The sequence below is a fragment of the Thunnus thynnus genome, chromosome 6 (assembly GCF_963924715.1).
Source record: "Thunnus thynnus chromosome 6, fThuThy2.1, whole genome shotgun sequence".
Taxonomy (NCBI): Eukaryota; Metazoa; Chordata; class Actinopteri; order Scombriformes; family Scombridae; genus Thunnus; species Thunnus thynnus.
In genome coordinates, this window is record NC_089522.1 from 15,458,038 (window position 1) to 15,473,773 (window position 15,736).

The 15,736-nt window shown below is 42.0% G+C and overlaps 2 protein-coding genes across 2 annotated transcripts in view; one reads left to right on the top strand and one right to left on the bottom strand.

The window, feature by feature from the left end:
• Window positions 1-15,736, bottom strand: part of ngrn (neugrin, neurite outgrowth associated) — a 112,238-nt gene that overhangs the window by 58,653 nt on the left and 37,849 nt on the right. The gene's annotated exons all lie outside the window — the stretch shown is intronic.
• On the top strand, window positions 1,823-11,254 carry amigo1 (adhesion molecule with Ig-like domain 1). The gene is made up of 2 exons (XM_067592021.1): window positions 1,823-2,456; window positions 3,826-11,254. The coding sequence occupies exon 2, from the start codon at window positions 3,929-3,931 to the stop codon at window positions 5,462-5,464; it is 1,536 nt and encodes a 511-aa protein (XP_067448122.1). The 5' UTR covers window positions 1,823-2,456; window positions 3,826-3,928; the 3' UTR covers window positions 5,465-11,254.

Consider the following 15,736-nt stretch of genomic DNA (forward strand, 5'->3'; position numbering starts at 1 on the left):
GTCTCACGCAGGTGGGATCCAGGACTTGCACCATAGAAACCAACAGATGGACTCATTGTCTGCAAAACTGATGAAATCTAAGTGACATTTGAAGTCACGGTAAGTCACAGAAGGTCACGATTTCCCACGTGGTTTGGCATTTTCTCCTAAGCATAAATCTGCTCTTGGTCAAATGACTTTAAACTTGGTTCAGATCAGCAAAAGAGGAAACATGAATAGACAGTTAAGAGAAGGTGACACAAGATGCAATTTGAAATTCAATATTCCCAGATTCTAATTACAGGGATGCCATGGAGCTCATCACCTGGTGCGATATCTTGGCACATGTCAAATTTCTCAGATGAGAGTTGCATCCATTAATATATCATTTTGTAATCACACAATAATTCAGAAGACATAAAAATGATCTTGTGTCCCTTGTTGCTAATCTTTATTAAATGATTTCTTGTGGCATTCTGAGTAGGAGGCTACATGGGTGCAGCAGCTTATTGGCATTCACAGGCTCTCGCAGCGTTGCCAAAGCCAGGCTCGCTGCAGCAGATCTGTGAATTGAGGAAAACCCAAAAAAAATCTCAAAAAGCAGCATGTGGGTGGATTCACTTGAGTAAAAAATGACAAGGTTTCCCCAGCTCAGTTGGCACTCATAAACAGACCTAATCAAATACATAAACAGAGTCTGCACGGTGAGCAAGAATGGCAAGAGCTGGATGAGGAAGTCGTTGTTGGAAAGCTGGACAGGTTGGGACTGTCTGTACATGTAATCCAGGCTAATCAACTACTTAATACCCAAAGCAATAATATAAGGAGTTGTTTATGTCTCTTCGCCTGTAAAGGCCCTGCACACACAATGATATCACTGTCACACTTGACATTATTTAGAAACCAGAATAATCAAGCTTTCAAATTCTGCATTGTCTGTTTCAGTCACGAGGCCTAAATACATGACAATGAGAGCAAGCAAAGTCTCCAACGCATCCAAAATCACCAATTTATCAGTCACATAATCTAACAATAAATATGTTACTCGTTCTTGGCACCAGAATAATTAATAAACAAAAGATAATCCACTTTAATGAATAGGAACCTACGTGTGTGGTGACAAAATAGGAGTAGTAGCAGCATTCAGGACATGTAGTGATTGTTAACATATTCAGCTGTCAGATGGTACAGTGATGATGGGGTGTAAGAAAGAGAGAAAATGTGTGACAGCTTTGTAGGGCCACATTCAGCCACATGTAAGTGGAATATGCGTCTTAGGAGAGCATATAAGAACATCCACCATGACATGCCAAAAATCTATACATTACACATTCACATAAATTCTGGAAAATAATTTTAACATACGGTTGATTGTGAAACTGCTATGATGAACTGCTATATGCTGTCTTTATATCAGACCAGAAGATGTGCCGGTTCAGGACACATGAGAAGCATTTTAAATCATATTCACCCAAGTTTAGAGCATTACAAGAACTATTGTGTCTGTACGGGTGAGGGTTCAAGATATGAAGATTTATAATTTGACCTACAGTAATGGTGATACAATGGGAAAGGTCATGGGGTCACCTAATGTTTTTCCTCCTGGGAGCATAAAAGTGCACTACACAGTTCGTGTCAATCTGGCTATTAGGATGTTAGATAAGATCAATAACATAATCACTGATCATTGGAAGAGTAGATAATAATAGATTAATAATAATAATGATGATGATTATCTAAACTATGATATTTACTTTTTGATCTTCATCCATACCATTTTATGAACCCTCAAAACGCTTCTGCTTTCTACTATTAAATCTTCTTGGCCGGTCTGACTTTCTCATTTTAGTTTTCATGGGCTCTCTGTGCGTCTCCGCAGCGCATCTTCGGTGTGGTCACTTTCGGTAAACAGCGCCTTCTTGGTGTTTGAGTGCACTACTTCTGCCGAAAAACACGTCAACCACTGCAGCAGCAGCAGCAGCAGCACAGCACGAAGACAGCAGCAGGCCCACCAAGAGCCACAGGGAGGCTTGTCAGCTACAGACTGCTCTTTCTTAATTATCTCCATGGCTGCTGATGAGACCCGACAGCAGCCGGACCTGCTCAAAATGCGCCAATTATCTGCAAAAGACAGATGCGCGGCCGCGTGTGTACAAATGTGCCGTTAAAATCGAAGAGACAGATGATTAAAACAGAGTCGCTTGTCGGTGGTTGCCAGTAGTTTTAAAGGACGTGCGTTGTCTGCTCTTTACGTAATCTTTTTTTGCGTAATTTTGCGCCGGGTATTGGATGCCGCGTGGACCTGGATTATTTTGGCGAGGATATCTGTAGTGCTCTCCCTCCTCCCTGCATCCGCTGTTGTCCTCAACACCAGACACACAGACTCAGTCAGACGGAGACTATCTGTATGCAGCAACGTTGTAAACAGACGAGGAGCTGTTTTAATGAAATCCAACATCGCTGCATCTCGGTTGAAGGTAGGTGGCTCTCTCGTCTCTCCATCTCTCGGCTCACGTTTCCATGTTGTGCTCGTTTGTTGTCGAACAGAATTGGTGCAATGCAACGTTTGCACAGCTCTTCCATAAATGGACAAGGACATCTCAGAATATGGCATAACGTAAATACTGAGATGAATTTACATTTTGAACTTCTCTTTCTTTGCTCTTCTTTATGTTGTGGTGTATTATAATTGTGTTTGTGCGTCTCAGAGAGATAAAAGAGAGCGAGGGAGAAAGAGAGAAGGAAATGGGGAGAGGAAGAAAATCAATGCATGTCTTCCAGGAGTGTGAATGCACATGGGTTAGCGTGAGTACCGGGTGTGTGCGTGTGTATTTGTTTTAAAGAAAGACGCGCATCGTGCAAAGCAGCAGGGGAAAGTTTGTAGCTACTGTACAGGCTTCATGCGTGAGAAACCTGTGAGCAAAACAGAGAGACAATAGCTTCATGTAAGATTGCATGTTTTCATGGGTGGAAAGTAACTAGGGACATTTACTCAAATACTGTACACAATACTGGTACTTTACTTGCGTATTTTAATTCTGAGACTTTATTCTTTTGCTCCACTGCATGTTAAAGGTAATATATTGCAGTCAAATGAGTTCTGCTGTTGTTGCTTCTTTATTTGCATATTAAGTTTTTATTTGGAGAACAAAGTAAAAGCTCATAAAATATTATAGATCTCTAGAGTTCAAACTACTCAACACATGTATAAAATAGTTAAACCATGAACCACTGCATTAAAATACTGGTAAAAAGGGACCCTTCTCCAAAATGAATGCCATTACTTTTAATCCTAAAATCCATTGTAGCTTGTATTTGTTGATTTTTGTTTATTCTTGCCAATGCAGGTAGTATATTTAGAAGAATGCGACCTACAGATTAAAAAAATAGCACATCTGTTTATCTCAATGTATTGTAATTGAAACTATAAGAATGTGTTATGCTTGTGTTGATGTAAACAAATATTTAATAGCATCAGAAAGAGCAGCATCAGCTACATAGTGCTAGTCCCTGTGTGAAAAGATCTGTCATTCAATGTGGGAGTGATAGCAAGTTCCTGTTTTGAATTGTGATGGGGCGACCCTTTGTTTACATTTGGATCACAGACTGTCTATAAGTACATTTGCAATGCTTATGGTATTGTTGGGATTTGAATACTTGTCCTCCACTGTGTGAATGAATGTTTTCTGTTTGTTTGTGTTACAAAGCATGGTATTTACTATCTATCTGTCTATCTATCTATCTGTCTATCTATCTATCTATCTATCTATCTATCTATCTATCTATCTGTACCTACTTAGGTCTGATAATATCTGTTTATCGCCCTTGTTTCTCCTTTTTTTTCAGCCTTCAATCAGCAATGCCTGGGAATCCTCCAGCTGCTCTTCCATGCTGTTTTCTGAGAATGGCATCGTAGTAAACCTCTCTGGGATTTAGATCAACTGCTAGCATGTTGCAGCCTTCCACCAGAACAGGTGACAGCCTGTTGGAAACATTACCTCATTGGAGTAGGCGTCCGAGATGGGCCCTTGGCCTCACTGTCTGCATGGCTCTCCTCTGGTTTCCAGGGGCAGCGGGATCTACCCTAAACTGCCATAAGACTTGCATCTGCGCCTCAAACATAGTGAGCTGCTCCAAGATGAATCTGACCACTGTCCCAACAGGACTGCCGCTCTATACTGCTGTGCTGGATCTCAGCTACAATGAGATAACACGGTTGCGATCAGAGTGGACACCAGTCAAGCTCCTGAAGCTCCATAACCTCCTGCTCAGCCACAATGGTCTCTACTTCCTGTCTTCAGAGGCGTTCATATATGTGAAGCACCTGCGCTACTTGGACCTGTCCTCCAACAATCTTCAGCAGCTGGACGAATTCATCTTTGAGCCTTTGGTCAACCTGGAGGTTCTCTTACTGTACAATAACCAAATTTCCCAGATTGACCGCTCAGCCTTTGTTGGCGTGGTCAACCTTCAGAAGCTCTACCTTAGCCAGAACCAAATCTCCCGCTTCCCCATGGAGCTGGTCAGGGAGAAGTCCCGCCTGGAGAAACTTAGCCTCCTGGATGTGTCCTCCAACAAGGTCAAAGTATTGCCCATTGATGAGCTCCAGGTGCTGCCTGCCTGGATTAAAAATGGCCTCTACTTCCACAATAACCCTCTGCTGTGTCACTGTGACCTCTACACACTCCTGGCCCACTGGTACATTCGAAAGCTCAACTCTGTCGTCGACTTCAAAGATAAATACACATGTATTCTACCTGGCCCGCAGAAAACCCAAGTGGGTGTTTTTGATCTCAGCGGAGACATGAACTGCAGCACATTCAAGGAGGCTGATGAAGAGGCTTTTCTGGACCAAACGCTGACCCTTGGCTGTGACACCAAACAGAGAGTCACGTCAAAGACCTGGACGATGCCTGGTAACGTGATGGTGACACCTGGAAGCAACCAGACAGCCAAAGTCTTGCCAGATGGGAGTCTGCAGATTAGTCCGGTGAGGCCCGACGACTCTGGAACCTACACTTGCTTTGCAATGAGTGAGGCCTTCAATGAAACGATCTATGTGGTGCTGAAGGTTCACAACTTCACCATGCACGGGGGCGGGGAGACCCTGAACACAGCATATACCACCTTGGTGGGTTGCCTGGCCAGTGTGGTGCTAGTGCTGATGTACCTTTACCTGACGCCGTGTCGATGCTTCTGCTGCCCCAACAAGGGTAAGAATCGGGGTGAGGACAGCATCCACTCCTCTATGCTCAGTGTCACACCTACCCATGAGGACCCAGCACTCAAGGCCGAGCTGAACAGGCACGTGGCATTCATAGACTCGAAGGACTTGCAGGGTCAGAATGGCAAGCTGAACCCCAATGGGGATGAGGATGACGATGATCTGGATGCAGAGGCCAGTTCTCTTATGAAGGGAAAGAGGAAGAAGTCAGTAGCAGAGTCCATCAGCTCCGTCTTCTCAGACACTCCAATGGTGGTCTGAAATGGCAAAGACAACGGACGCCACATGACTGGATGTAAATGGTACAACGTGAGCCATGTTTAAGTTAATGTGAACTGTGACCTTGTAGGAGAAAATGAAGGGATGTTCATCTGTAATTGCTGGCAAGTTGAAATAAGGATCTCAAAGGGAGTAAAAAATGAACTGTCTTGTTGTCAACAAGAACAATAAGCAGGACTTTTCCAGCATTTTAATCTGTAGCACTTAATATTCATACTGTGAAGGAATGGCAGTGTACTAGGACAGTGGAAACTACTGAAGTCTTACGAGAGTAAAAGGTAGATGATATGTTATTGATATCAGCACTCAGGAAGTGATACATTAAATTGCTTAAGTGTGGGAAATACATACAATGCACAGATTGAAATTAGATTTGAAAACAAAATACTTCACACGTACTTTTTCTTTTTCTTCTTTCGGCTGTTCCCGTTAGGGGTTGCCACAGCAGATCATCCATTTCCATCTCTTTCTGTCCTCTGCATCTTCCTCTGTAGCGCCAACCACCTGCATGTCTTCCCTCACCATATCCATAAACCTCCTCTTTGGCCTTCCTCTTTCCCTCTTGCCTGGCAGTTCCATCGTCGACATCCTTCTGCCAATATAACCAGCTCCTCTGCACATGTCCAAACCATCTCAATCTCGCCTCTCTCGCTTTGTCTCCAAACCATCCAACCTGAGCTGTCCCTCTAATATACTAATTTCTAACCCTGTCCACCCTCATCACTCCCAACGAAAATCTTAGCATCTTCAACTCTGCCACCTCCAGCTCTGCTTCCTGTCTTCACAGGAGCCACATCGCTGGTCTCACTACCGTCTTGTAAACCTTCCCTTTCACTCTTGCTGGTACCCTTCTGTATACTCCACGTTACTTTGAACAGTTGACCCCATGTAACTCATCCACCTTCACCATCTCTACTCCTTGCATCCTCCCCATTCCACTGTCCTCCCTCTCATTCATGCACATGTATTCCATCTTGCTCCTACTGACTGTCATTCCTCTTCTCTCCAGTACATACCTCCACCTCTCCAGACTCTCCTCACCTACTCCCTACACTCAATGCAGATCGCAATGTCATCCGCAAACATCACAGACTCCTGCGTCATCTGGTCTGTCAACCTGTCCATCACCATTGCAAACAAGAAAGTGCTCAAAGCCCAATCCTTGATGTAATCCCACCTCCACTGTGAACCCATCCGTCCTCCAACCGCACACCTCACCGCTGTCACACTACCCTCATACATATCCTGCAGCATAATACTTCATATGTACAGTAGTATATATTGAAGCCATGGCTCATAATTAGATTTATTACAAAGACTAGAATAGATTGCAACTTGCGTAAACATTAGAGCATAAGTACATTTACCCCTCCTCTATCAACACAGGGACAGAGATTTAGATAGACAGACTGCCGTCACCAGGCTATGAATACATCTGTCATTAACCTTGAGTCATCTATAAAGAAGCAGCATGCCATAAACCCACATTATACGAGATCCCAGACTGATCTGTATGAGTGGGATAAAGGAAATGTGGATTCATCAGACATTTAGTAATTTATATTGAGAAAGAGATGGCACAAACATTAATTAAGCGGCCATTTCCATTCTAAGTTATAGCTGGTACTTAGTTGCACCCAGATACAGTTAATTAGACTGATTCTTATTCGTATTCATAGTCATGTGTATAGTAATATAAGAGAGAGCTTTGTTTTTCCTTTGCTATCTTAAAGGATCAATTTACATAGATATATGGTATAAAATAGTTGACCAGCTTGAGGCAAATCATTGTTTATAAATGAATAGTGTATCAAAATAGTTGCCTCTTAGTTATTGCACATTTACAGAATAACCCAAGAGAAACTTTTGAAGCCTTACACAACTAAAAACATGGAACACCTCCAACAGAAATACATTAGATGCAAGGAAGTATTTTGTCTTGACTGACTATCAACATATTGTCTCAGTTCTGTATACAGACAGGTACCATGGTCTTTACAAGGACAAATAGGCTTCTGTTAGTTGTACAAGTCCAATGTGGTGCCACTTACTGCAGATTTTGACTCTTCCTCTTGGCCAAGTTATATTATTTGTTTTTCTCAGTCACACTACCAGGAAGTTAAATACCAAGCCAAGGCTAAAAGCTGCCAGCTTGAGTTTAATTTATTCTTTCCCGTATATAAAATGTGCACCTGACACAAAATCCTAAAATATTTTGATGTATGTTGTTCAAAAGAACATAAACCTTGGTCAACACATCCTCATAATTAAATGACCACATAGGTCAAGTGTACCTGCACTCCAGAACGACCCATAGGAGCGTTTTCAGAGTGACCCACAGGAGTGTAATATGCTGCTTTCCCAAAACTGTTACAAATCACTTAAAAAATAATTATGTTTTATGGTGTGACAACGCTGTGTTCAGGTCTGGTTAGGTTTAGGCACAAAAACCACTTGGTTAGGGAAAGATCATGGTTTGGGTTAAAATGATCACTTGAAACGTGGTTTCTACTTCTTTAAAGTAACGCAACCTTTGCCGTCATGGCAACAGTAAACACCACAATAATTGTTACAGTTTTTAAAAAATGTCCGGACTCGTGTTTGGAAACGGAAGTGAACAGCGACCTCCTGCAACTAAATCCACTTTTTGACATCTAACTATCTAGCCATGCACAAAATACGCTTCCTCCTCCTAACAATGCAAATTGTTACCTTATATTGACGTTACCTGAACTGCCTCATAATTAATACAGCCACTAGATGGTGAGAACATAACTATAGGACGTTTTTGCAAACTGAATTTTAGACCTATACTTTTGTTTTTCTTGTGAAGAAGTACTGACCTTGGTGTACTCATACATCATAAATTATGTCGTAGATTTAAATATTAGATCTTGCATTTCGCTCAGATGGAAAATTCCCAGTGTCACACTGATTTAATATGTAGCTGTCTTGCCCTGTGGTTGGTTGATATTGATGTTTATTGTATTAGCAGGTAAACAAAGAGTCTGCCACATAATAAAACCTTCAGGCCTCCTCCAGAAGATGAAACTTATGAATAATACTGATGAGGCTCTACATTAGATTACATTACAGGAGAGAGCTGATTTTAGAGTTTGTAGCTGCTGATAGGAAACCTCATGTAACATGGGGGATATTTCAGAAGAAAGTCTCAGCAATTATAACAGAATCTATTGTGAATTGATTTAACCATGCAAGTGTATGCAGACACCTCGTGTGCTGTGCATATTTAATGAACAAGATTTAAAACAGGAGACTGTCTTGGCATAAATAATAAATAAGAAAGAGTGATTTCCTTAAACTCTTTGGCATTTGTGTCATTATACAACAAGGTTAGGCCAGCATAAATGCTAATTGCATCTTTTGATGGGATGCAGCTTCCCTTTGCTTTCCATGTCTTTGTCTCTCTGAGCAGGAAAGGATAGGTGTGTTATCATGAGTCACAGCAACACAAAGCCATTCTGTCTGGCTCCCTGTACACTGACAGCCTCAATTCATCCTAGATATGTTTGCTTTGTTTGTGTACCTCTGTCATTATGAGGCTGCCCTTACTTAAGTTCAAAAGCAATCATTCATCCAGGCTATGACTGTGATGCCCTTTAACTAGTCTGTAATTTGTTTATGAGGGAAACACCTGGAGTTTTTATTGAACATTTGCTCTTCCACTGAGTCATATATTTGGAAGGTATAATGGAATAATGATAATAATTTAATGGTCAATATAGTTTAGTTTTCCAGTTCAACAAGTACCACAGTATCTGTAAGAACTGATAGTTGCAATCAAATCAATTAAACGTCAATTTAGCTCTCAAATGTTAAAATGTAATAGGTTTTCTTACGCGAAGTTGGTGAAATCAGTGGAATATTCATGGTTGCTGTGTGCACCACAGCATCTCCTGTGTGGGTGAGAAAAGGAAGTCACACTTATCAGAGAGGTGGTATATGAATCATTCCACTCTCTCACACATAGGAATACCAGGTGGAGAAATAGACAGCAGAAAAAATACCACAAGACACACTTAAATAAAGCCACATTTAGCACTAATGCAGACTGGCTGCAGTTGGCGAAGAATCTGTCCCACGTTAAGGAATCCAAGCTCTAAATTTTGCCCTTCAGAATAGATGTATATGTGCCGTTCCCTGTTTCCTCTAAGTGGGATCAATGTAAAACTCCTCGGGTATCCAGGCTAGTCATTCACAGGATCTCAAATGGCTAAAAACTAAAATCATACACGGATATTATAGCTGTTGAATAGCGCACACTGAGCTACCAGACCATCAAGGAAAAGCATGTGCTTGCCCTGCAGTTACGGAGTGTCAGTTAAATCTGCCGTGGCTAACGGGTAGTTTTCTCTGGGTTGTCACTCAAAAGTTGCAGTTCTGTACAGAGAAAAACTAAGTGCTATTGCGAGGGTCCTGACATAGAGGAGAAGAGTGGCTTTGTACTCTCCAAAGCAAATCTGCCTTCCTATATATATCTATATATACAGTATATATATGTATTAAGACTCACTTTTCTGTGTTCAGTAATGATTAGTTGTGTACTGCTATGTTCTACCCGTGTACTGACTGTATTCTTGTATAATCCGATGTTGATCATTTTGCATTTCGTCTGCCGCTGTGCTACTGTTAGTTGTTTCAACATTCAAGTCTTGACATAAATGTTTATTTTTTAAGTGGGGGTGGGGTTTAGTTTTTTATCGAAAGAGGATGTATTTTACACTTGACTCTGCTAAAGAATACGGTTAAACAAAAAAATAATAATATTTGAACTGTATCATAAGCTGCACAGGAAGAGTTTTGACATTATTGAACACAATACATCCTAATGGGCAGTGATTATGTAGCCGCCAGTTATTTTCAGTCAGTATTTGACTTTGCTCATAAAGCCATAGGGAATTCAAGGAGAAAGCGCAGCACTTTGTCAGATTGGTGTCTGTGTCAGGTGATGTCAAGATGATTCACGAGTGGTGCTGAGCAAGTTGGCAGTTCAGAATGATAGGAGTTGTAGATACAAGTTCTTCAACAGATTTACAGTCAAAGCAAAGACATTTCTGTCTGTAAGAAAAGTCAAGTATTTTTTTTTATAAAACACTAGGAATGTAGAAAAAAATAGATCTTTCCACCCAAACCACAGAATTCCTGAAAGACAATAAGCTTTGAATGGGTCAAAATACAAAAGGTAACTAAATCTTCTCAGGACTATTTATATTTTAAGTTCTAATGTAATATGTTATGAAAACATAATTGCATTTTAACATTTGCAGCAACAATAATGCGAAAATCTCTGGTTTTGAGATCTGTGCAGTTCACAGGTCCTTTGCTATTTGCAATAATGGCACATTAGCCGTTCCTGCAATGATCAGTCCTTACAGAATATGGAGGGGAGTGGTCTCTCATTGCCCAACATACATCTATCTCCATTCATCTAACTATGTAGTAGCAATTATGGAAACATCCTTGTGGTGGTGGGGCTGAAAGCTCACTACTTCGACAACGTGCTACTACAAGTGTCCACAGAACACGAATGGAGCTTTTAGCAGCATAAAAGCACTAAGTTTATTGACCACTGCTTCAAAGATGAGCTGCTCGGTCACTGCCATAAAATCCGAAAGGTCTCGCAGCTAAAGTGGAATGGCTTTGCATGGTACGCTTAAGAGCTTCTCTGACTGCAGGATAGGTGCAACCTTGTAGGCATTAAAGATAAAGAATACAGATATATCATTTGATTTAATAAAAGATCAACATTTACACTTTGCACTGTCTCCGTTTTTATTGCTTTCTCTTGCTTTTAATAATCTTTTACAGAAACATGTTCTTGTCATTATTTGCCTCTAAATCTTTGTGGCTGCTATGGAGTATTGGAGTATTTTAAGGACAAAGCTGTGACATTTTGCCAAAATTATTATGACTAATGCTCTGAACCGCTAACACTGTAAATATAGCGTCACCATTTCAGGATACTCTAGACAGAATACCATGTATTTCCTTGATTAGTAATGGACTAAATTTGGCTACATTTCATTAAAGAGGCATATGGCAAGTCTAATCTACATACATGGGGGTTGTCATGTACTGTATTGTATAAGCTCCCTGCAAACTATAACAGTTTGACAGGTTAAATAGATTTAAGATACATCTAAGATTTTTAATACCTGTCACATAACCAGAATAGCACAAAGTAGATTGATGTACAATGTGTGCTAGTCTAGTAGGAAGGGGGGGTCCCCATGCACCCGACTGATATATTTTTCTAACTTAGTTTTTTGTAATCCTCAAGGTGTCTAGTAAACAAATTTTCATGTTCCCAACGCGAAATATTGTCCCATGGGTCCGTTTTGCGGCCATCTTGGCGGCCATCTTGGCGGCCACATAGGAGTTCCGACAAAAATTGAAAATCGACATAACTTTTGAACCAGACATCATGCAGAGACAAATGACCCCATTTTTCTATATAATTTTGGCATGAGGAATTGATTGAGATGGTTATTGTAATGATTTTAATAAGTTTGGTACATTAAAAATCAAAAAATAAGAAAAAATTCTGTATAATTTACACTCAAAATCTTGCAAAATACAATGTCTACATGTATACCAAACTATACGGTCCACACAAACTCTGGAGTCAGCTAAAATTGACAGTGAGTAAGGAAAAATAACAAAATATGAGTTAAATAAGTCAAGTAAATAAAAGGAAGGTGTTCCACTCCTAGTATAATCTTTCATGACAGAACAAGCGACAGAGGTGCTAAGCAATGCTACTTTTTCATCGTGCTGTGCTATATTTAGTCGTCATCATTAAGAAGCTCTTCATAGTCAATCTCTTGCTCCTCTTCCTCTTCTTCACTCTCCTCCACCTCCTCAGCAGTTTTCTCTAGTAAGTCAATGAGGGAAGAGGGGAAGATAGGGCCACAAGACCACACTGGTTCCAAACTACCCTCTTCAGTCTTCTCCCAGCCTTGTCCAGGATCATGAGGGTTGGGATGGGATAGGTTGGGATAGGTTGTATTTGTATTCGGGCACACCCGTAATGCAGCTCTACTATGAAATAAGATTTTACCCATTTTAAATGGTTAAAAAAAAAATAGAAAATCAATATGTGGTGGTCAATGTTGATATTATGGCGGGCCACCACAAAGACATGAATATATGGGAAATCCTCTATATATACCAAACTGCTAATATTGCAGATAAATGCAATGCACAGGCCTCTACTGGACTCCATGGGTAATACTCCTCGCCAATCACAGGCACACAGTCGCTCACTGAAATTTGCATATACGTATCCGGTAGTCAGGCAAAGAAGCAGACACCAAGCAGCAAACAGCTAAGGTGAACCGACAGGGTGCCCAACTCACTCACTCACTTGAAGTCAGTGCAAGCAGCAAAGCTGTCTTGAATGACCACACCTTTAAAGAGGAGCGCTCCAGAGGCTCACAGGGATCACTCACTAGGCCTCGAGCAACACCTGCAGTTCCCACTGAGGAGTGGAGACACGCCTGACTTCTTGCATGAAACGCTTCATGAGGAGTTGGGCAAAGACAGGTCTGTTGCCCAACCCCTCATGAGAGGAGGAAACAGCTGCTGCATACACTTCAACAGTGGCATGAGACAGCCCCTTATCACCCAGATATTGTAGAAAGGAAAGGACCTCTTCCACTGCACGTCAGGGGGTCCGGCCTCCTCTCCTCGCACCTGCGTTGGAATCCCAACCATTTTGCCTTGTAGCAAGCAATAGTGGATCCTGCTCTCGCTTCCTGGATAGTCTGCACAACCTGTGCAGACAGTCAATTCAATTTCAGTTCAATTTATTTATATAGCGCCAAATCACAACAAAAGTCATCTCAGGGCGCCTTTCACATGGAGCAAGTCTAGACCATACTCTTTAAAGTCCAGCCCTCATCAGCCTATCCCTCTCAGGAGCCAAGCCCGGAGACGTTGGCCTAATATGGGCAGCACGCCTATTGAGCCCACCTCCTGGGCCAAAGCTCCCCGCACCTGGGGAATAGACCAGAGCTGGGCCGCCAACACTGCATACCACGGTGCCCCTGTCAACCCCCAAGGGTGGTTCATCCTGCGGTGTCAGGAAAAACCAGAGCAGACAGCAGGTGTTGTTTCCACTGGCGAACAGGTCCACTTTCACTCTCCAAAACCAGTTCCAAATCTTCTGCACCACCTCGTCCAGCAGAGGGCTGCCCCTCAACATGACGTCAGTGCCCCTGTTCACCAGATGCGGAACGTGGAGGGCTCTCAGAGACAGAAGGTGTTCTGAGCCCCACACCAACAGGTTCTCCACTATCTTCAACAGGGCTGCAGACCGGACCCCACCCTGCCTGTTGATGTAGTCAACTGTGGCGCAGTTGTCTGTTCTCACAGTCTACCCTGAACCACCATTGCAGGCAGCATATGTGCAGGAGCCCCAGTGGAACGACTCGATGGCCCGCTGCCATGAGCCCCAATGCCTGCATGACAGTCAAAGCTGTCACCGCCACAGTCTGAACTGCCACTGCAGTGCCGTCCATCTGGGTTCTGACAGAACAGCCCGCAGCCTGGCTGAATCTGGCACTCTTCTTCCAGTTGATGGCAAAGCCTAACTGAGTTAGGTGCAACACTAATCTGGCTGTGTGGAAAATGGCCCATCCTCTGGACCTGGCCATGACAATGAGGTTATCTAAATAGAAGAAGACCCTCTCACCACAGTTGCAGCGCTGTGTCCACACACTTGCTGAACGTGCAGGGAGATGGGGAGTAGTCGAACGGCAGCCTGTTGTACTCGTAGGCTATCCCCTGGAAGGCAAAACACAGGAACTTCCTGTGTTTCGGTGCCACCTTGACATGAAAATAAACACCTTTCAGGTTGATGGTGGTGAACCAGTTGCCTGATTGAATCAGTTCCAGCAATCTCCTCATGGTCAGCATGTGGAACGTCTTTGCCAATGTATTGGTTCAGAATGCAGAGATCCAAAATGGGTTTGAAACATCCCATCTTCTTGGGAACAAAGGAAATACGCAGAGTAAAACCCCTTCTGTCTGTCATGAGTGGGAATGACCGACACCTTGTTTTGATAACAGGTGCTGGATCTCATCGAAGAGAAAATCTATTTCCTCTTGAGAGAATAGATTTATTTCCTTGATGCCCAAATATGGAGGAGGAACACAGCAGAACTAGAGAGGATAACCCAGTCTCAGTGTTTTGTCCATCTACTCCGATAACACGCAGCTGTGCTGCCATTTCTCGTCACAGCGGAGTGGGACACCACATCGTCGAAAATGTTCCCACCGTTTCTGGCATAGATCTGGAGGAAGTGCTCAGCAGAATACGCAGGGCGGTGGCTGTATCATGCCACTCTCTGTGTAGGCCCACCCGAGGTACTCAAAGCGGGAAGTGATGTCCGGTGGAGATGAGACCAAGGCACGACGGGAGGAATGAGCATGTACCGGCGACTCCATCCCTGGAGAAGAGAGATAAGTGAGCTGATTCGCTGTTGCTGAAGAAAAGAAGATGCGGTAGCTAGACACTGCTTATATAGGGTGCAGGATATTTGAATCGGTAGGCGCGTCCTAATTGGCTGGCTACGTACATGCAAATTTCAGTGAGCAATTGTGCATGTGTGTGATTGGGGAAGAGTATTACCTATAGAGTCCAGTAGAGAGCGGAGCCTGTGTGAGATAGAACTTTTACTATGTCATTTGTTCAGCGTTGCTGTAAAGACTCAGAAGTGAGGGTGAAAAAATCATATAAATAATCATTAAACAAAAAGAAAGAATTTTAATATGGTTTAAAGTGATATTTATATGAAAATATTTCATTTGAAATAATGTCATATTGTAATTGAATTAGCTCATTTTTATGTATCTCAACATTAAGACCACAGTTGTGGAACATGAACAAAAGTGGTATTTGGACCCATAAAATGCTTCATAAATTTTATTAAATCACATTATTTAGTAATTATTCTTTATGTCAAGATGTGTAATAACACTGTGTATATATTTATCAAGCGTCATATGTACACCCATATGTAGACAGTCAATTTGCAAGATTTTGAGTGTAAATTATACAAACTTCTTTCTTATTTTTCGAGTTTTAATCTACCAAACTTGATAAAATCACTACAATAACCACCTCAATCAATTCCTCATGCCAAAATTATATAGAAAAATGGGGTCATTTGTCTCTGTATGATGTCTTGTTCAAAAGTTATGTCAGTTTTCAATTTCCGCCAGAAATCC